General features: G+C 40.7%; 1 protein-coding gene across 3 annotated transcripts in view; it reads right to left on the bottom strand.

Annotated features, from left to right (window-relative positions):
• The window catches only part of rbms3 (RNA binding motif, single stranded interacting protein), a 272,652-nt gene extending 253,403 nt beyond the window's left edge, over positions 1–19,249 (bottom strand). For all 3 annotated transcript variants that reach the window (XM_054605449.1, XM_054605451.1, XM_054605450.1), the window contains exons 1-2: positions 19,124–19,249; positions 16,935–17,122 (exon numbers count right to left, since the gene is read on the bottom strand). In XM_054605449.1, coding sequence (XP_054461424.1) covers positions 16,935–17,108 — 174 coding nt within the window. In that variant the 5' untranslated portion in view covers positions 17,109–17,122; positions 19,124–19,249. The remainder of the gene's footprint in view (positions 1–16,934; positions 17,123–19,123) is intronic.
• Positions 19,250–21,027: the final 1,778 nt, after the last annotated feature.

Here is a 21,027-nt window from a genome sequence, read left to right as displayed (position 1 = left end):
ACAACAGCCTGAAAACAGCCAACACATGAAGTCTAATCACAGAGGCTGCTGTTGAAGCATAATCCCCGAGTTGTAAAGAATGTTTAGGAATCGTGCAAAGATCAACGCCGTGTCAAAAAAAGCAGTGCATTTATGAGTGATGTTCTGAAACGTTATTAAAAGAGAGGAGACGGGGTCCTCTGTCAGATTAGAATGAAATGTGAAACAACGTGACGCCGGCAGACGGATTGGACAATCAAACACACCGGCTAAGTGAGAACAAACAACAGCTTCCATATCAATAAATGACATTTTGATGACATGATATTCTTTGATGGTGCCATCAGCTCCGGGCTGTGCTGCAAATTATGTTTGGAGTTGTCACCATGGCAACAACAACTATATGGGAGTGTTGGAAACCAGCCGTCTGTTGGCTGATCTCAGTTTTGTGAGTGTGTCACAAAAATGTTTAAAACTAGATGTTGTTCACAATATAACTGTGTTTCTTCATATGGAATGTAAATTATAATACATACATCATAATAGAGACAATTCTCCAAGCACTTGAGCATACCAATTAATGGATTAGGTAATAAATCTGATAGGATGTAATCTGATTTGAGATGACTACAGTATCTCAAACAAGTTTCAGGTTTTTTTGCACGTTTTCAAGCAGTGTATTAATCTGTATGGGGTGAGGAAGTGAATGACAAAGATTGGTCGTAGCGGAGCTCCACATCAACCTCAGCACCGTCAGCTCTGCATGCCCGCTGTCTGTCACTGGCTCTCGGGTCACAGAGCTGCCCTCTGGCAGCCTGACTGACAGGGAGGGGTGCGTGTTTGTCGGTGTGTGTGTGTGTGTGCTTGTGTTCGTGTGTGGTTCAGTGTCTGGCCAATACATTTGTCAACCACAAGCTGCAACAGATATTAGCTTAACACAGCTACAGTCAGGTCCATAAATATTTGGACATTGACACAATTTTCATCATTTTGGCTCTGTACACAATCACAATGGATTTGAAATGAATCAATCAAGATGTGCTTTGAGTGTAGATTTTCAACTTCAATTTGAGGGTGTTTACATCCAAATCAGGTGTAGCAATTACAAGACATTTTATACGTGGTCCCTCCCTTTTGAAGGGACCAAAAGTAATTGGACAATTGGCTGATCAGCTGTTCCATGGCCAGGTGTGTGTGTTATTCCCTCATTATTTCATTAACAAGGAGCAGATAAAAGGTCTATAGTTCATTTCAAGTGTGCGATTTGCATTTGGAATCTGTTGCTGTCAATTCTGAATATGAAGTCCAATGAGCTGTCGCTATCAGTGAAGGAAGCCATCATTAGGCTGAAGAATCAAAACAAACCCATCAGAGAGATAGCAAAAACATTAGGTGTGGCCAAATCCACTGTTTGGTACATTCTTAAAAATAAAGAAAAGCACTGGTGAGCTCAGCAACACCAAAAGACCCGGAAGACCAAGGAAAACAACTGTGGTTGATGACCGAAGACTTCTTTACCAGGTGAAGAAAAACCGCTTCACAACAATTGGCCAGATCAAGAACACTCTCCAGGAAGTAGGCGTATCAGTGTCAAAGTCAACAATCAAAAGAAGCCTTCACCAGAGTAAATACAGAGGGTTCACCACAAGATGTAAACCATTGGTGAGCCTCAAAAACAAGAAGACCAGATTAGAGTTTGCCAAAAAACATCTAAAAAAGCCTGTACAGTTCTGGAACAACATCCTATGGACAGATGAGACAAAGATCAACTTGTACCAGAATGATGGAAAGAGAAGAGTATGGAGAAGGGAAGGATCTGCTCATGATCCAAAGCATACCACCTCATCAGTGAAGCATGGTGGTGGTAGTGTTATGGCGTGGGCATGTATGGCTGCCAATGGAACTGGTTCCCTCGTATTTATTGATGATGTGACTGCTGACAAAAGCAGCAGGATGAATTCTGAAGTGTTTCGGGCAATATTATCTGCTCATATTCAGCCAAATGCTTCAAAACTCATTGGACGGCGCATCACAGTGCAGATGGACAATGGTCCCGAAGCATACTGCAAACGCAACCAAAGAGTTTATCAAGGCAAAGAAATGGAATGTTCTGCAATGGCCAAGTCATGAGCATGCATTTCACTTGCTGAAGACAAAGCTGAAGGGAAACTGCCCAAGGAACAAGCAGGAACTGAAGACAGTTGCAGTAGAGGCCTGGCAGAGCATCACCAGGGATGAAACCCAGCGTCTGGTGATGCCTATGGGTTCCAGACTTCAGGCTGTCATTGACTGCAAAGGATTTGCAACCAAATATTAAAAGTGACAATTTGATTTATGATTATGCTACTTTGTCCAATTACTTTTGGTCCCTTCAAAAGGGGGGGACCATGTATATCATTTGTTGTAATTGCTACACCGTTCACCTGATTTGGATGTAAATACCCTCAAATTAAAGCTGAAAGTCTGCACTCAAAGCACATCTTGATTGTGTCATTTCAAATCCATTGTGATTGTGTACAGAGCCAAAATGATGACAATTGTGTCAATGTCCAAATATTTATGGACCTGACTGTATATCAGTATCAGTGTATGCATTGGCAGATATTTAAAAAGAAATGTCAGAGCATACAATATTTTATAGTATTTATCACTAAGCTGTGTATTTTCCAAATAACATGATTTTGAAACTTCATATATTTTTGAATTACTTTTATTTATATATATATATATATATATATATATATTTTATTTTTTTTTTTAGTGCTGAAAACATTGGTCAAAAAATGTATAAGAAAAATTATATCATTCACTTTAGTTTTAACTTTGGCTTTGTCAAAAATGTTATGTTATGTGCTTGTGTAAAAAAAGAGAAATGTATTTATTTTTTTCTTTTAGGTAGAGAGACAGAGAGAAAGAGAGAGGGAGGTGTAAGGTTTATGCACCTGACTCCTTGCTGTACCTGCTGGACTTGGCAGAGACAGTCGCCGTCATCCGACCGTCTCCTCTCTTTCGTTTGGCTCAGGGCCAACCTGCCCGGGCCGAGCCAGGCACATCGGATTAATATCTGCTGGTCTGTTACCTGGCTCTGTCCTTACATCACTGTCCTCTGCTGCTGACTGTTCAGTGAAGCTGAGGCCACGGACAACACGCATGTCGCATTACACACACACCGGTGTTCACACTGAGGCAGCGTACTGGAATTCAGTGTCTTTGAAAAAGGTGTATTTCTGAACACTACTCTTGCTATTACAACATTTTGCACTCAGTCTAATGTTCCGGTCCATACAGTGTTTCATCAGCACGTTAATTCTCCATGAATTGATCCTATTTTCAAGATATTGAGCTCCTTTTTCCGTGCATCTGCATGTAGAGTATTGCATGTGCAAGTTTTTCCTGATCTGCTAGCCATACTGGATTTCAGCCATTGGCCGCAGGGTGCCAAAGTGAGAAACATGGAGTGAGAGGCTTGTGATTGTGGAAGCCTGCAATACACACTTGACTTTTTGACTTCTGTCTTGGATGATTTAGGCTGATATTTAAAATAATGAGTAATTGTATTATAAGCAAGCTTCCTGTTGTTCGAGGCAATGAAGATAAATTAAGATACGTGCAGTAAAAATCAATCCAGATAAAAATCTTCTGTATCTGTGTCTGCATACTGCGTTCACTCTCTAATCAGTACTTCTCGGCTTTGTTCAAGTCGCAAGCATTTCATATTTTGTTACATGTTTGCTGAATAAAAGGAATATTTTCAGAGAAGATACAGAAGATTTCCCCAAAGACGTCCTGAGGAAAAAAGTGAGAAATTGTATTATTTTGGAATTGTCCCTGAATTTGCTTTGCTTGGCCTCGATGTTTCTTCAATATCAGAAACTCCACACAAAAGCTTGTGCACTCTGAAGTATTAGAGGATCTCGGAGTTATCAGCCTACATGCAGGAGTTCTATACAGTAGCTTGCCAGTTTTTACTCTGGGAATTTTATCGTCACAAAAGTGGAGCCGCCTCGGGGCCCTTTTAAGCTTCCCTCATTTCATTTCCATCTCTATTGCTCTCTGAGTTCAGTTACATTTGGCTGTGCATCACCATGGCAGCGGACACTGGCCCTGGCGTCTGACTCAGACATCATCCAGAGCATTTCAGCCCTGAGTGAGTCATAATGAGTCCCACTCTCCAGCGCCACGCCGCTGAAAATAGGCTCACTTTCCTCCTTAAGATTCCTCTGGGGAGAACGTCTGTGATCATCTCTCAAAATGCTCCTTTCATTCTGCAACAAACATGAACCAAAGTAAGAAAGAGCTAGGAATGCTGGGAACCAGCCAAGTGGAGGAAGACAGTTTCTCCTGTGAACAGATGTGCACACAAAGAAACACAGAAACTGTCTCTCTTTTCGTTCGTAGCACGCTATGTACATATTTTTACAGTTTTTTACAGTTTTTATAGAACTTAAAAAGCACCTAAGCTTGTGCACAAAGAGAAATGTAATTCACATTAAACAAACATTTTCCTAAAATACAGTATTTGTATATATTTTTTTAAACTTTACAAGAAACCAAAATGAGATGCACCACAAGTTTTTAAATATAGAAATAGATGCAGAAAGTGGTATTTTAAACGCACCTTCTAACAAATCAAGATAGAGCCGTGTGCAGAAGGGCTGAGATTAATTTGGTTTGTATGCAGTGTGTGTGTGTTTCACATGGGTTTCTATGACACAGCCTCCAGGCCCACAGTTCTGCTAAATGAGAAGCTCCCTTTTATTGTGATGGGAGGGGAGGAAAGAGGAGACACAATGAGGGGGGGGATATTTCCCCGCCCGAAATCTGTAAATGAGATTTGCTAACCCTGGGCACGTCATTTATTCAGGGTCCTACGTCTGAGGAAAATAGTCATTTCTGTGTCTCTTTTTCCTCCGTCTCTGATATCTATTCCCTCTAAGATAATGTGGCGTAGTCTCTGTGCTGGCCTGTCACTCATAGAGACCTGTGGGTCGTTAACCCTTTACATTCTGCTGAACATCTCTTCCAAATATTCATATTACATTGATAAAGTTAAAATGTCAATTAAGATGTTACGTGATTACTTGTTTTCAGTGGCACAGCTTACAGGGATATTATGCAGCAAACCCAAAACATTTAAACATACAGAGAGAAATGAGAGAGCGGGTAACTCCAGTCCTTTATCATTTTGGGGTGTCGTTTATGGTGTTTTTGTATTGTAATAGAGCATTTATTTTATAATATTTAATTTTTACAACTGAAAGTAACAGTCAATGTCATTACTTTGTAAGATAACTTGTTCAGTTTAGTTTTTTTTTATGGATGCATACTTTTATTCAGCAAAAATATTTTAACAGACTCTCTGGAATAGTGTCATCGCCTTAATATGTTATACCTTATTTATGTGCTTGTATCTGCTGTCTACAATTATGACTAGGCTTCACATTATTATCCTTTGAACTTGTGGCCTACAACACATCTGCTGCATGACCCAACCCTTTTATATGATCCATGTGCACACAGTACACAGGCTAAAAGAGGTTCCAAACAGCATAAATGTGAGTAGCCACAGAGCACAAGCGTGCAACAAAGACTAATCTTTCTATCTGTCCAATAAAACCATCCTAAGTGCTAAAAATAGGTCCATTCAGAACAGCGAAGAAAGACGATCTGCTCCCGCTCTCCTGGCACAACAGGCGCTGCTCTCAATCCATTGCACCACCCTTCCAATGGGATTTGCCAACCCTGTGAAAATGTGCCAGTGACCCAGTCTCCTTGCTTTCACTTCAAGGCCTGTAAAGGTCTCTTAAGACAGCGATTACCAGCATTACAAGTCTTACTCAAGTCTGCTGGTGCAGGGAGATAGAAGAGAGGTAATTATATATACGAAAAAAAAGATGCAGAGCACTTGCATAGTGAGTAAAGCAAAAAAAAATAAAAATGTAAAAGGTTTGCTTTGAATCGCTATCAGTCTACTACTTAGAGGAAAGTCACCAAACACATTACTAATGAGAATACAATGCAACAAAACCAACAGGAGACTGATGTTAATCAAGCAAACGTCTAATCAGGTAAAATACCGTAAGGGAGAACACCTGTGTGGGTGGACCACGGGTTAGTAAGGCCTTTAACCATGACCTTTTACACTGCTAGTTTCACTAGTTAGTAATCAGTGTTTACTTGGCAAATAAAGGAAGAAAGGTAGGGGACATTTAAGGAGACAGGCTGCTTTAAAACTGCAGAGGAATAATGGACTCGATGGCAGGAAGAGGAGAGTGTGATCGGGATTAGAAGGCAATCTGGATTAGTCAGAGGCTCTGGGGCTCACACTGCTGCTGCTGCTGCTGCTGCAGTCATCGGATGACACATGCACAAAAACGCCAAGTCAGGCTGAGAGCCTGGGACAAGAAATGTGCGTACATGTTGCCTTTTGCTTTTTTTTTTTTTTTACAGCTCGCTTCTACTGTCTGAAATCGTCCATTGTGATCTGATTGTGTAAATCTTATCAGACGGAAATCCCTTGAGAAGCAGACGAGATAAATATTGCCGTACACTCTCACGGTTGAATAGCTCTTTGCATTACTGTCTATAAATTAACAAAGCACTGGCATGAAGTCAAATATGTATTCTATCCTTTTAAATACAATTGGCTCATATAACAAGCCGACTAATAATACTTGAGAAATAACTTAATTACCACTCACTCTCCGCAGCACTCTAATTATAGCCTTTACAAAAGAGCAGCAGTAATGCACTTTTAAGTGTAATGAGAGTTTATCTAATTAGGCCTATCACACACAGGCATGGGCACACACACACACACACACACACACACACACACACACACACACACACACACACACACACACACACACACACACACACACACACACACACACACACACACACACACACACACACACACACACACACACACACACACACACACAGGTGAGAGAACTGTCATTCAGTAATTAGTAGTGGTGATGAAACCCTCTATTGCCGTTTCATTTGCACACCGTCACAGGGCACTGCCAGCTGACCTGTGTGCTTGCAGACAGCTAAGCCTCGCTAACAGCTTTCAAAATCGTAATATCTTCATGACACAACCGTGGCACGGCACAGTGTGATACATTGGCTGGTACGCCATTTTATAGCCACAATTAGTTGAAAGACAGTACAGTATTTTACCATTATCTACTCCTGCCTTAAATCTCCATCTGTGGTGTTAATGAGTGGGAAGGCGTGGTCCAACTGCTGAGACTAATAGGGATGGTCACACAGTCCAACAAGGTGTGAACATATATATTACATGCCCCAGGGAAGATAATGGAGGTGTTTGCTCTTATTATCACAGAGCTAATGATGCCCCTGTGAGCTAAGCCAGCCAGCCAGCCATCACAGAGTGGTTCAGCTCTTTATTTTAAACCCAAACAGATGTACCTCACTTGGCCTGGACCCCAGTTGTGTGTTTGAACTTGTGTGATATTAGAAACAAGACTCCCTGCTGTGCTAGCAGGGTTTGTGAGATATGGAAACCCTTTTACATAAAACAAACAAAAAAAAGGTTCCACATCTGGTGCAGAGGGAAACCAGAGGCCTGGGGTTGAAATGAGGTAATTTAAATATATCCTCAAGAGTTTTTGCAAAGGTGGGTTTGTTTGCTCTCTCATTTTCACCTGGATAAATGTACTTTCGTTGCCAAAATCTCCAAACTAGATACATGAACTCCCTCATTAAATCATTTTCACATGTGGCCAAAAATGTCATGGGACATTGTTAGAATTTTTGCTGATTTTCAGCACTATATTTATGGGTTATGGTCATGGGGTTGGTATGTCTATAACATCCACAATAGATGACAATGCTCATTGTGTGCTGTGCCCAGAGGATTCAGCCCCCTGTAGTGTGGCGTTTCCGGCTTGGCTAAGGATTATAGTCAGTGATGATGAGTGGGAAGTCAGTGAGGGATCATGTTCTTCGCACTAGTAACAAAGGTAGAGATAGCTGGGATCTGGGGATAGCATGAATCCTCTAGCAAATTGTTGTTTATGTCAGATGTATATGAATAAAACTTCTGTGTGCCGCTTGCTTGAGTTTTAGGCTTTGTGAAAATGTGAATTTCGTAATCTAGGTTCATCTAAGAAATCTTCACAACACATTCAGGCACTTCAATTTAATAAGCAGAGGATTATTGTACTGAATATAAAGAATGTAGTGATTCAAACTAAGTACAAAGGCTTTATCAAATGTCAATTTTTACAATTAAATCTTCACTTTTTTTGGGATCAGGATTCAAAATACTTTTTTATGACGTAATCACCCTAGAAAAAATGGGGTGAAAAAATAGATTGATGTTATTATGGTTATATACATGTAATGCTGGTGCTGTTAGATTGCTGCTAGACCACCTCATTAATACAGACCTTGCCTTCCTTTGTGTGTGTCACTCAATAGAGCAAACTGTTTCTTTCTAACGCAGTGCAAAACATTTCCGAAGGTCTTAACACCAACAAATATGAATTGAAGCAGATATTTCCCCTGATTTTCTTCTTTCTACCTTTGGATTTAACTTTCTCATCCTTACACATTTTGGGTCGATTACAACCATAAACAAACAAAAAAGAAACGCGCATCGAGGCAGCTTTCTTAGCCATGTGCATTCACCCTACCCCATACAATTGTGGTTTCAAATTCAATAAAAGATCATTTGTAAACTATTGTCATATGTGCCCTTGATGAGATTATTGTTTTGAACACATCACTAAATAAACCACACTCCTCTTAAGAGGAACTATTGTCACTGCTTTTATTTTCATGCATTTTTCTATTTACAGTATGCACATTCATTTGGGCTCTGGTCTGTGTCAGCTTAACTAAAACCACTTCCCTCAGCAACATCTCCCCGCCAACAGTTCTTAGTTTAGTTTCAGTCTTTTTTCTCCTATCATCATACACTATTATTATTATTATTATTATTATTATATGTGTAGAAGAGGGTAGACATGCAAATTTTCAGCACACAATAATATTATTGTAGTACAGATGTAATAAATTACGTGAGTAAAGTTTTATATTTTGTGGTTTCCATTTTCATTTCTTATATGTTTAGGGTTATATAAAGCAGTATTTATTCATTTATTTTCAATAAATTTGTAAAGCAGCTAAAAAGGGGAAAGAAAATCATATTGCTTTATTGCTTCCACAAGATGTTATGAGGTCTGCAAACCAAGTCTCATCCAAACACTGGAAAATATTGATGCTAAGGGCTTGATTATAATTAATCAAACGACATTTCCAAGTAGAAACAGATTGTCGAAATGGAAATGTTTGAGCGCATGTGTCACGACTAAACAGAGAAGCATCTGTCAGAGCAGACAGAACAGAGCTGAGGTCATCTTCGCATGTGAATGCTCTTGTCTCAGAGATGTCATGAAAAATACAGCTATTCTATCATGGCAGGATATTTCATACTTACAGTGACAACACTGTGATGAGTCATTATCATCTAACAAAGACAATACTTTCTTGTCTGAGGTTGTATTTTCACACTTTGCAAAATTGGAGTAATACAGACAGTAGTTTTAAGGGAAAGGAGTATATGTGTGATTTGTGAGTGTATATAACACTATTTATAGACGAGTAAACAGATCTATCGGTTGTGCAAGAAAAATGAAATGGCTCCAGCAGGTGACTTCAGTTCTGGATCTGATCCACCCTCAATTTTCACACTTACTGTTGTTTGACTTGAGCTAAAAACCAGGCACAAAGTGAAGGAAAACATTGTTTTTGTAAGCAAATAAAAAGTATAAGCAGTTTGATGGCATGGCTAATATACATTTAATCCAAGCAGGATCCATTTCTTTTTCTCCATTTGTGCAATCGGTTGCAAAATCTACTGATATCTTTTTTGTTCTTTAGAAAATGGCAGGAAGGCTTTTAATTACGAGGGTGTATGCATTCTTGTTTTTGGCAAGACACGAAAACGACATTGGCTGTAATGGTTTCATTCAATTGTAAAGGCCTAAAAATAACATTAAGATAAAATACTTTTTTTCTTTTCTTGGAAAACTGAGCAATCTTAAGAAACATAGATTCACAAGAAACAAGAAAGAAAAAGTCATGCAGAAATATGAGAAACATAAAGTACAGAACAGGGCTCAGTTTTTTCCTGCTTTTCCACTGTTTTTGAACACTGAAAGTGGCTCACCTTAAAGAATAAAATTCTTCCTCTCATTCATTGCGTAGAAAGATCAGAGTCTTCCATCTTGATGAGTTTAAAAGTGTTTGTCAGTACGGATGTTAAGAGGATCAGTTCAGTGGTTGTGCAGTGAGTTTGCAAGGTCACTACAAGGAGACACAATTTACTCTTGAAATAGGAGAGAGGAGGAAGAGTTTGTAGTAGAGAAATACGGGTTCTTGTAAAACCAATGACTGGGGGAGCATTTTGTGCACCAACTACCCCAAAAACAGGCCACATACTATTTGGGTTATAGCAAAATATGTAATCCACTAACATTCCCTTCAAGACAGTGATTCTCAAGCTTCATATTATGTTTCTGTAATTCCACCAGAAACAATGGCCTATTGAACATGTTGTGCATAACAGCTTTATGACTTTAAGAGCCACATGATGTGCAGGCTTTTGCCAGAAATTAGAACATTCAACATATTTTCTGGCAACGTATAAAACTCTCATATAAAAATTCCACCCTGGGAGGACCGCGATTGACTACTGCTAAACTAGCACATTTGGCAATTCTGCACAAGTCTTCCTTGACCTTTCCTTTGCTGCCAAGTCATCACAAACTGAGAGACTGTACAGTTCCCAGCCTTGACACTGAATCAGACACACAAACCCCTAACTACACACATGCCTCTACACAGCTCCAGCGTAGCAGACACACAGCAAACATCTGCGGGGTGCACAGTTCATTAAAAAGTGAAAATGCAAGGGGATGAAATTCTTTTAATCACAGCGAAGGACTTTCCAGATGGCCATCTAAGCAGGACGCTCTCGTGCTTTCGTTCCCATGCCAAATTTCTAGGCTACAAATCAAACTGCACGTCCAACAAATATTTCTTTAGGAACCAATTAAATGCATGACAACAGTAATAGTTTTTTTTATTACTTATGGAGTTAATGGCTTAAAAAAACTCCCAGGAAAAATAAAAATCTGCTTTGATGCATTATATTAAGAAAAGAATAACAATCTCAACACTGTACAGTCTTAACACATACTGTGCATAATCACAAACAAGCACGTGTTAAGGAAACCACCACCACAAGTCTCAAAGGTGCCCCTCTTTTGGGAGCAACTGTAAACAAATCAGTCGAACCCTGTTTACAAGCCATTTGTGAGTGTAAGGGGCTGAAGGTCAACCAGATAGGATGTTGAAGTCAAGGCAGGACTGGAGCCATGGCTGGTGAGTCCAATGAGCCCCTTAGGTCATCTGTGTCGAGGTGGGATTAGGAGCGGTCGGTGATCCCATCAAAGCAATGTGTCACCAGCCCCGTGTCTTACCACTGAGCCACACACAGTTGGGCGAACACTGATCCCCTTAACTGACTCTCAGCGGGCCCGGCAACTAAGGCGAGCTGACAGCGGGGACTATTTTCGTGCAGGAATCAGCCCTGTATGGACAGGGCCACAGATAGAGATGGCCGGGGCCCCCATGCCATCGCTCTCCATTACAGAGAATAAAAAAAAAAAAACACAGTGAGGAGCCCACTTTTCCACTTTGCAGCAGAGAGCAACCTTTTTGCTCATGACAGCTCCCAGAAACAGATGAGGGATAAATGTGTTGTGACAGCAGTTAATAAGGTCTTGTGGTCTGTGATCTTCTGGTAGTGTTCAGAATGCCTGTGTGTGTGTGTGTGTGTGTGTGTGTGTGTGTGTGTGTGTGTGTGTGTGTGTGTGTGTGTGTGTGTGTGTGTGTGTGTGTGTGTGTGTGTGTGTGTGTGTGTGTGTGTTGTTCTGAGTGCCCATGTGTCTGAGTGCCCATGTGTTCTTTGCACAGAGGAGTAAAATGCAGTGATGAGAGATAAATAGAGCCGCTAAAAGAGGTTGCGTCTTGATACATGACTACATGATACACGTTTGACATGCTTGATCATCCCTCTCTTCTTTTGTATGACAGATTAAAAGAGCCGCTGGACTATAAATAGTAAGCCAGAACACAAATAAAGTCTCCACAAATAGCCAGAGCCAGTCGTGAAACACATGAAATAGCGGACCGGTCGCTCTGATTAGCATTTCCTGAAGTCTATGCTGTTGCTACTACTAAATAATCTACTGTACAGTTTTCTGAGAGAAAGAGCGAACTAAACAAAATGTTGCATCGCCATCAATTCAAGTCCACATGCGTCTGGCAAGTTTAAGTTTACAGTAGGCATCCATTCAGTGATCACAAATGAAGGAAAGGATTTTTTTTTTTAAATCTATTCTGAATGCTTTTTCACCTTCTCACTAATGATCAGCCGCCCCTAATACATGAGATCACGGACTAAGGCTTGACCTAAACAAACCAGGAGGAGCTAAAACTATTACCTCCTGCTCTGGACGCTCCAGAGACCATGTATTGGCCTCACCTCCCCTGATAGGAATGTAGCACAGTATTTTCAGTGTGAGAGAGGCACAAGTTCTTAAAGTTTATAAAAAAAAAAAAAAAAAAAAAAAAAAAAAAAACTGGCATATCTTTTTGCCTTATTTAGAACTCATTAGTGGTGTGTTATAGTTTCTGAGCTCAGGCATGGCCGACCAGTATCAGTCACTTGTTTACACTTTGAGTGCTGATGTAAACACTGCACCACCTCAACTCGGGGCTGGTTATTTTAGTAGTGATCCCGCAGCGCTTCATTACAGTTTTGCAAAACTAGCAGTCTGCAGAGGTTTCATCAAGCTGTCTGTTAATTTTTGGGCAAAATTTAGGACTTAATTTGCAGAGGAGCTTTGAAAATGTCCTTGTTCTCTTTGTCTGTCCATGAAATGCAGTACGAGTATGTTTATGATAATGTAGAAAAAATCTAAAATAAATGTCCTCGACCCAATGACAAAGTTGAGCTGCTTTTGGATATAGGCCTTTTTAAACAGCAAACATTTTGACGTATCATAGTATGAAGAACGCACAGTATATTCAGGACAGAATTGTTAAAAAAATGATTATATTAGCTGATAAAGCTCAGGATAGCTTCACAGTACAATGATCATCACATAAGATACACACATACAGTTATACTCTTTCTCCCTGCAGCTCTCTGCCGTCACACTCAAGTTAAACGTCACCTCTGTGCAGGGCAACCGTTTCTAAAGGTATTTTCCTTGAAATAGGCTGCTGCATGGCAGTGAATGTTTGTGCTGTCAAAGGATCAAAGCATATCTAAAACTATTACAGCAACAATTTATTTGACTTGCCTGACACAGCTGAGCAGAGAGGCCACTCATTTCCACAACAAAACTGAGCAGTCAGGACTTTTTTAAGGTCCCTACTACTGTGAAGCTTTTGAACTGTCATGCTGGCCGCTCCACAAAAAGAAATCATCTGGTTTTATCAGGTTCAATTTGTTGCCGTAAAAAAAAAAAAAAAAAAAAACAGGCTGACATTTGCATCTGTAAATGTACAGTATCTGACGAGGTGCCAGCTCTCAATTTGTCCGCTTGCAAAGAGCACATCTTAATGTGCAGTTTAATGTGCATATTACAGTAATTTGTGCATCGTGCCGTTTCCATTATCAGGCATACTAGAATATTGATCAACCTGTGCTTTAGGAAATCTGCAGAGGCTTATGGGGCAGACTCCTGGCCTGCTCCCTCCACAAACCCATCAGCCCACCTCCACCGCCCATTCCTATCCGGAGGAGGGGTGTGGGATCGATGGCATGCCGGGATGCTATTAGGAGCTGAGGCGGCTAGGCAGCCAAGTAGCCACGACTTCAAAAGCAAAGTGTGGGAGGAGAAAATAACACAAGGTAATTATCTGGCCCCGCTAGCCACCACCGAGGTAATCTGTAGAGTGGAGGACGGGGGGGCGGCGGCTGTGGAGGTGGTTCACAATGTCTGTCCATATTTACCTCAACTCACTGCACTCTGCTCACTCCAGCAATGCCGATGGAGGAGATACAAACTTTCCCTGGCACACATTTGTTCATTTTATTTTTTAACTTACATTTATTACCTGACATCTTTATTCAGATCAACCTGCAACCTTCACCAAAATAAACAAGAGAATGTAAAGGCAACATAGCTTTTTAAGCTTCATAAAAAGACACACAAAAAAACTAGCAATCAGAGTGAATCACATCCCATCCTGTCACTCTGCCGCTGAAGCCAAATTGCCAAGCAAGGTGAGAAGCCATCTGCTTTTCCAGTTAACTTAAAAGTCATGACGAATGAGAAGCAATTAGGCAAATGCTTCAAGAGCATCTGGACCACAAGTCATCGCAAAGTCGAGAAAAGTTCCACTTATCTGACTTGCGCTCACACAAGTTGATTTTATTAGTTAACAAACAGGAAATTCATTCCAATCCCGACTAAATGACATCTGCACGGATTACATTTTTTTCTGATCGCTCATTTGGAAGTGCACACAAAGTCTTCAATTGGAGCAATTTAATGTAATTTGCTTCCTCTGTTCCTGAATGTCTCTCATTTGTGTAATCAAATAACAGCAATAATCACTACGACTATTCCACTCCACGCCTAAAAGCTCAATCCCCAACGACTCATTTCTAATGGAAAGAAAACACAAATTACCACAGCGAGGAAAAGATCGCTCTGTTTAACATACGAGATGAAAAAAAACAAAAAACTGCACAAGCACAGACACAAACACACACTCACACACGCTGTAATAATAGAGAACAATTATAAAAACTGCAGGATCAGCGGGCTAACTCCTACGTGCGGCCATCAGGCTTTGTGCTTGCCGACTTATTTCTGCTTCCAGAGCAGTTAATGAGTTAAAAGGTCAGTAGGCTGTTGACACCAATTAGTGCAATATATCAAATCAGCAGTGTATCTCATCATCAGTGGTGGTCGGCTGATGCTTTGAGATTTCAACAAAGCTAATTGCAGAGTAATGAGCACAAACCGATGCTATCACGGTGAGGGAAGCTGCGAGAAATAATCCCTTGGGGTGGTTTAGAGGTCATGTACTGCCCCTCAGCTGGTGCCGCGGATCAACACATGGGTCAGGGTACAGCGCAAGGGGCAGGGGTTATTGTGGAGGTTTAAGTGCATGGTCAGCTTTAACACCTTCTGCTGAACCCTTAAAAGGAGGAGGACTGATCCTGGTCTTTCTTGAGTATTCTTCTGTGAAACACACGGTTGCTGAGGGGATCGAACCCAAGATGTTTTTCAATTTCCCAAATTTGTGACTCTGTATGTGCTGTAAATCCAAAACACGGGGCACCCCACAGAGTGCTGATCTATAGCTTGCCAACTGTAGCAAGCTATAGATTAACTAGCTTATAGCTTTTGTTCTCCAAGTGGAATATAAAAGTAGGAGAAAAATGCCAAATGTTAATGTTGCACGAGAGTCAAAACATGAGACATATTCACTTTTATAATAGTTTGTATTGACACAAAAAGTGAGGAGAATACAAATTTCGGTTTCATGTAATTTTCTGTCACGGATCAACAAATATGATTCAAGATAAGAGTTCAGTCAGGGAGTCATGTGGTGTGATATATTAAATCCTGGGGCACATTCAGCCCAGACAAAATATTCACTTGTCATTTACAGACATTAGATACTTCAGAAGCAGCTGCAAAACAGCACTGCATCTCAAACCTATGTATAGTCTAATTATGGGAGTATTTTATTTCATTTTGAGTGCACATTAATGCAGCGTTTCAGGAATGAGGCAGATTCATCTGCACATGAACAAAACTAAAACAAAGACCCATCTTTGGGTGGGGACATGTCTAGTTGAGGGGGCCTCTCAGATTTATTATGGACATGAATAACGCTGCTCCAGATTGAATGATGAATTGGTTAAACATTATTATAATATTATTTCAAATTTTCAAGAGTTTTTGATATTATCAAATGCTTCAAATGCCCTTTTCCTTTGCCGAGGTGAAGACCCTGAAGGGCTGTGTCGAGTCTGCTCAAAAGGACTCAAAATTGATAGAGCAAGCCATGACAAGCATCCCATTCAGAGCTGCCAGTAGCAGTCAGTCCAGTTATGTAGTGAATGTTTTTGTATATCTGTTGTGCCTATAGAGCCTCTCGGGCTGATTGACAGAAAGAGGTTCAGGCTCCTGCCAGAGAAGCATGATTGACGTCCTTGAGATGGAGGAGAGCCAGTGAGGACTTTTTACTCACTCTTGGCTCCAAGATGGCAGAGGGGTTGATATGTTTGAGGATCAGCGCTCACATGTAGAGACTGCACAGGCCACTTAGGTTTCATGTAATACTGAGGAATTCTAAATACATGGCATATCTGTGGTTTGCTGAACGGGCGTATGTATCTGAACAAATTGCATCATGACAACACATAACCTACTTCCTTTGAAACCACAGAAGCCAGAGACCAAAAGTACCTATAGTTTCACTTTTTCTTGCAACAACACTGAATGAGTAAACAGTTCCTTCCAACACTGGATAACACATAACTTTCTGCACTCATCAGTGGTCCTTTCTGCATGACACACAATGCAAACTGCATTGCAACCTGGCTTTTTCAGCACTACAAGATATAACAGAGTGAATGTGTAGGACTATCTCCTTGTGAAAGTATGTCATCCAGAGTAGCTCACCAGACAGGCAGGCAGGATCTCATCTCTCTCTCACACACACACACACACACACACACACACACACACACACACACACACACACACACACACACACACACACACACACACACACACACACACACACACACACACACACACACACACACACACACACACACACACACACACACACACAGGTATGAGTCTGCAACTTACTTTTTGGTCTTCATTCTGATTTGCTGGCTGCGCATCCTTACTGTGGCTGTCAGCAGAAGACCTGCCGCTGGCATCCGTCTGTCCGTCGTCGAATTCATTCTGCTGATTGGCCCCGGACCGAGGAGAGCCCAAAGGGCGGGGCTCCGGCTGCTGAACACTACTCTGGACCTCCATCTTCCTCTGCAGTGCTTTGAAAAGGAAGAGCAAGATGGAGGAGGATAAGGTGGGAAAAAGGTGGACTGCACAAAGGATTCATAGATTTGTTCTCACAACCATCTCACCCACACACATACACCAATCAGTATTTATTTCCTTGACTGCTGGTTTCTACTGTGGCTGAGCGCAGGAGAAGCTTTTGCTAGATTATATAAAGACGCAGTGCAGGTAGAAGAACTTTTGATATGAATCTTAATCAGAAACGTAAAGGGAAAAGTAGATACCCTACTTAGGGTTACAGCATTTATGGGAAAAACGGTAAGTTTTCTTACATGAGGGCTTTACAAAAGATCATCCTAAAGCACAGTAGTTAATGGCAAAATATCTACTTTACAAAAAGGAAAATACAAGGATTTATAAAAGTATGTAAATGTGGGTAACCTCAATTAGCTAAAGATAACCGAGATCAACGATATGTAGGTATTTAGCTTAGCATTTACATAAGTATATTTCATTTTTGTTTTGTTTTTATTCATTTTAAGGACTGCGCCTAAAGCTCCAGCCCACTATAACTATAACTGCAGCTTTGTGTAATGGGAAAGGTTGGTCAAATAAATGAAATGTTAATGTATTATGGCCCCTGGATTTATTTTGTCCTCAAACATTAAACACTGTATAATCCAGCACTATTATTAACACATAGGCCTAATGAAGAAATATGTGTCGGTCCAACATTATTAATATCAAACAGAAATCTTTAATATGAAAATGAACTAGAAAAAAAAAATCTGCTATTTAAGAAAGGAAGGTATAAACCTTATTCACACAGACATGTTTGACAGGTCAAAGCAGGGGAAGCACAGGTGTAATCAATAATAACAACAACATTGAATGATTATTGTATTCCGGCTAGGAAAGCTGGTTCCAGGGAGCTGGTGTTGTTCATGCTGGCTTATTGTCATGTCTATGGGGCACTTGAACACAAAATGTGTTTCATATTTGCTTTTTCCTGCAATGAAAAGTCAGAATTTCTGTTGAGGAAAATGATCTATTCAACAAATCTGTGGTTGCCAGGTACTGTACATACATCTAGGTCCATTCACTCAGTATAAACAACCAAAGACTTGTTAACTATGCTAAATGAATGCCTATGGGATAAATGAATCCCTACAAGCTCCAGAGCACTGTACTGTAGCAGAACCCGACCTTTGACCTCATATCTGTCTCTGACACTGTAAGATCAAAAACTATTTTTTCTCAGTAATGACTAATATCCTCTAGTATGCATTGAAGTATTTATAAGCAACACTATTACAATATCAATGCTTGATTGTGTTGAGAAACATGAGGGCTGGGTGCAAAAGAAATGCATTCTAAGTTTTAAATAAGGTTTCAATATATATTAGAAGCAAGTGCATAGTTACTTTAAACAATAAATGTGGTCTGCCTCATAAATACACGTCCCCAGGGACTTCTAAACATGCAGAAAGCTGTTTAGCATTGAGAGCAGCGAGACAGGCTGCAGAACCTAAGCCCCTTGATATCACAGGTGAAACGCACCTGCCGGCCCGTGCTAATTAACCCCTGTGACGCACAGTGTCACGCACGATACCCACAAGTACTATAGCATAGAGGAGAACACGTACAAAAAGCCGCTAATTGAGAGTAAAATGTCCAAAACTCTGACTGATATGACGTGTGTTTATTGTTGTACGATACAGACATCTTATCTGAACTAACCCAGCAGGTGAGGCCCGGGGTCAGCACTGAACTGTAAGACGACTGCTGCATAAACGCTTTAAGTTTGCTCCTTCCTGAATGTGCATCCGCCCGCTTTGCCTTCAAATGAACAACTTGAACATATGGTGGAAAGGTGTCCCGGGCTTCGAGTGACTGATACGCATCATAATGAGGGCTGGCCGACGCTAACCTGGCACCTCGGGCCGTGTCCGTGTTATAACGGGAGCTTCAACAGCCATATGGCGGCGGCGGCACAACAACACCAAACAAGTCGCAAAGGAATGCCGAAATACCTCTGTCACTTGGTGGCTCCTCGTTATGTCAGAAGCATATCAAGAGGAGGACGCGGTAGTGCAACTTGCTTTACATCTCTGTTGCTGCTCTGACGCGGAAAGCCACGGCTGTCTGGGGCGAAACAACAGGCAGCCGGTTCATTTAGTTGTGTGAGAAGTTATTCCGTCAAATAATAAGCAGAGAAGCTGCTGGGGAGGCAGAGGCAGAGCACGGCGTCAGAGCCGCTCAACCAGCCGCTGCTGTCACAGCGGGGCGTGTCCCCGGCGCGAGCTGTCACCAAACACTCCTCCCACATCCCACATCCCCGGGTACACAGAGCGCGCGTGTCAAATATGGTGCCTTCAGGTGCTCCTCGAAAGATCCTAGAGGAAGAAGTTTGTGTTATTAAAACGCAAAGACGTGCCCCCAACCTGTCCAAAAAAGCAATTAAAAAATCTCTGTTATCAGGAAAATTCACATTCGGATAAAAGTGACACCTTGTGGGAAAATTGATATTTACCCTGTTTGCTAGTCGGCCAAGTTCATCAGTAAATAAATGAGTTGGCCGACTGAAAAGAAGCAAATACTTCAGAGCCCCACATCATTTTGTTCCTTCGATTATGTTTTTTCCCTTTTCATGTCCCTTCTAGGTATCCATCAAATACGAACAAAGCATAAAAGGAATGTTTGTGTTATTGTGTATTATTTATTGTTTATTTGACATTCTAAGTATGTGACATTATTTTACAACTGTTTTCAATTCAACATTGAGATGGCAATAGGGAAATGTGTCAAATATATATGATATATATATTATATATATATATATAATCGGCGTATCAATAGTATTTCCTTCAGTACTTGAAAACAGCAGAGGCTCTACAACCGTAGGAGTATCAATAGTATTTCCTTCAGTACTAGTTAGGTCAGTGATAGCTGAACAGTCGGTGCAATTGCTGTGAGTGAAAATAGATTTATTATGTGACTTTCAAGGTGTAATCGATTTATTGCACTTCAATAATAATAATTGTGGTAGAAATAAAGTGATCGAACAACACCACTTCGAAAATGTAATTTATTCGGTGTCAGAAATCGCCTATGGAAATTAATTTACAGCCATAATTATCTTTAAAGTAATGCTTTATAGTTTAACTTAACCTGATTTAATTTGACCTCAATGATACTTCTACTGCTATAGCCCATAAACATCTACCATTTAAAACTGTTTTTAATATGTAACGCTATGTAATGCTTTTATCTACTGTAGTTCCCATCATGTTTGGCTTAAAACAAAGTGACGACCAGTTTTATGAGCAATTCAACTGAAAAGGGAACTTTCCTTATCAGATTGTGTCATTTGTAGGACAAGACTGCTCTCTTACATTAACTTGTGACCCCTGTGATTAATCTTGAGATCCCTTGGGGGATTCCAGCCCGAAATTGGGAACAAATTGGCAGGAAATGATTGTAGAGAGATCACCAGTAAGCCTCAACGATGGCCACAAGGTGGCAACATAAACTCAATAAACACTCAGTGGAATGAGGCATGTTTGAACCAACTCAGTTTGGATTAGGATATAGTGATACCCACCAAAGCACACTCTTTCAAATGATAAAACAAAATGTAACTTTTGGGTAGTGTAACTGCTCTGTGGTCCACTATGTCAGGAAGCCTGAGTATTGTAGTTTGTGTCAGGAGGGAATGATTATACTCCAATAAGTGCCATGCACCGTATGTTATTTCTTCAGCGTGCAGTAATTTAAAGCCTTTCTGTGCTCTTTGATCACTGCTAAGCTGTGTGTGTATTGTTTAGCCTAATGGGGCCTTCCAATCTGCTGAAATGAGCCATAACACAAGGGGCCCATTGTGCCATCTTCATCACCTCCCTGTCCGACTCAACTTAAAGGCCATACTGGTGCACGG

This window comes from Anoplopoma fimbria, chromosome 10 (assembly GCF_027596085.1).
Source record: "Anoplopoma fimbria isolate UVic2021 breed Golden Eagle Sablefish chromosome 10, Afim_UVic_2022, whole genome shotgun sequence".
Lineage (NCBI taxonomy): Eukaryota > Metazoa > Chordata > Actinopteri > Perciformes > Anoplopomatidae > Anoplopoma > Anoplopoma fimbria.
This window is presented reverse-complemented; position numbering and strand designations above follow the sequence as displayed.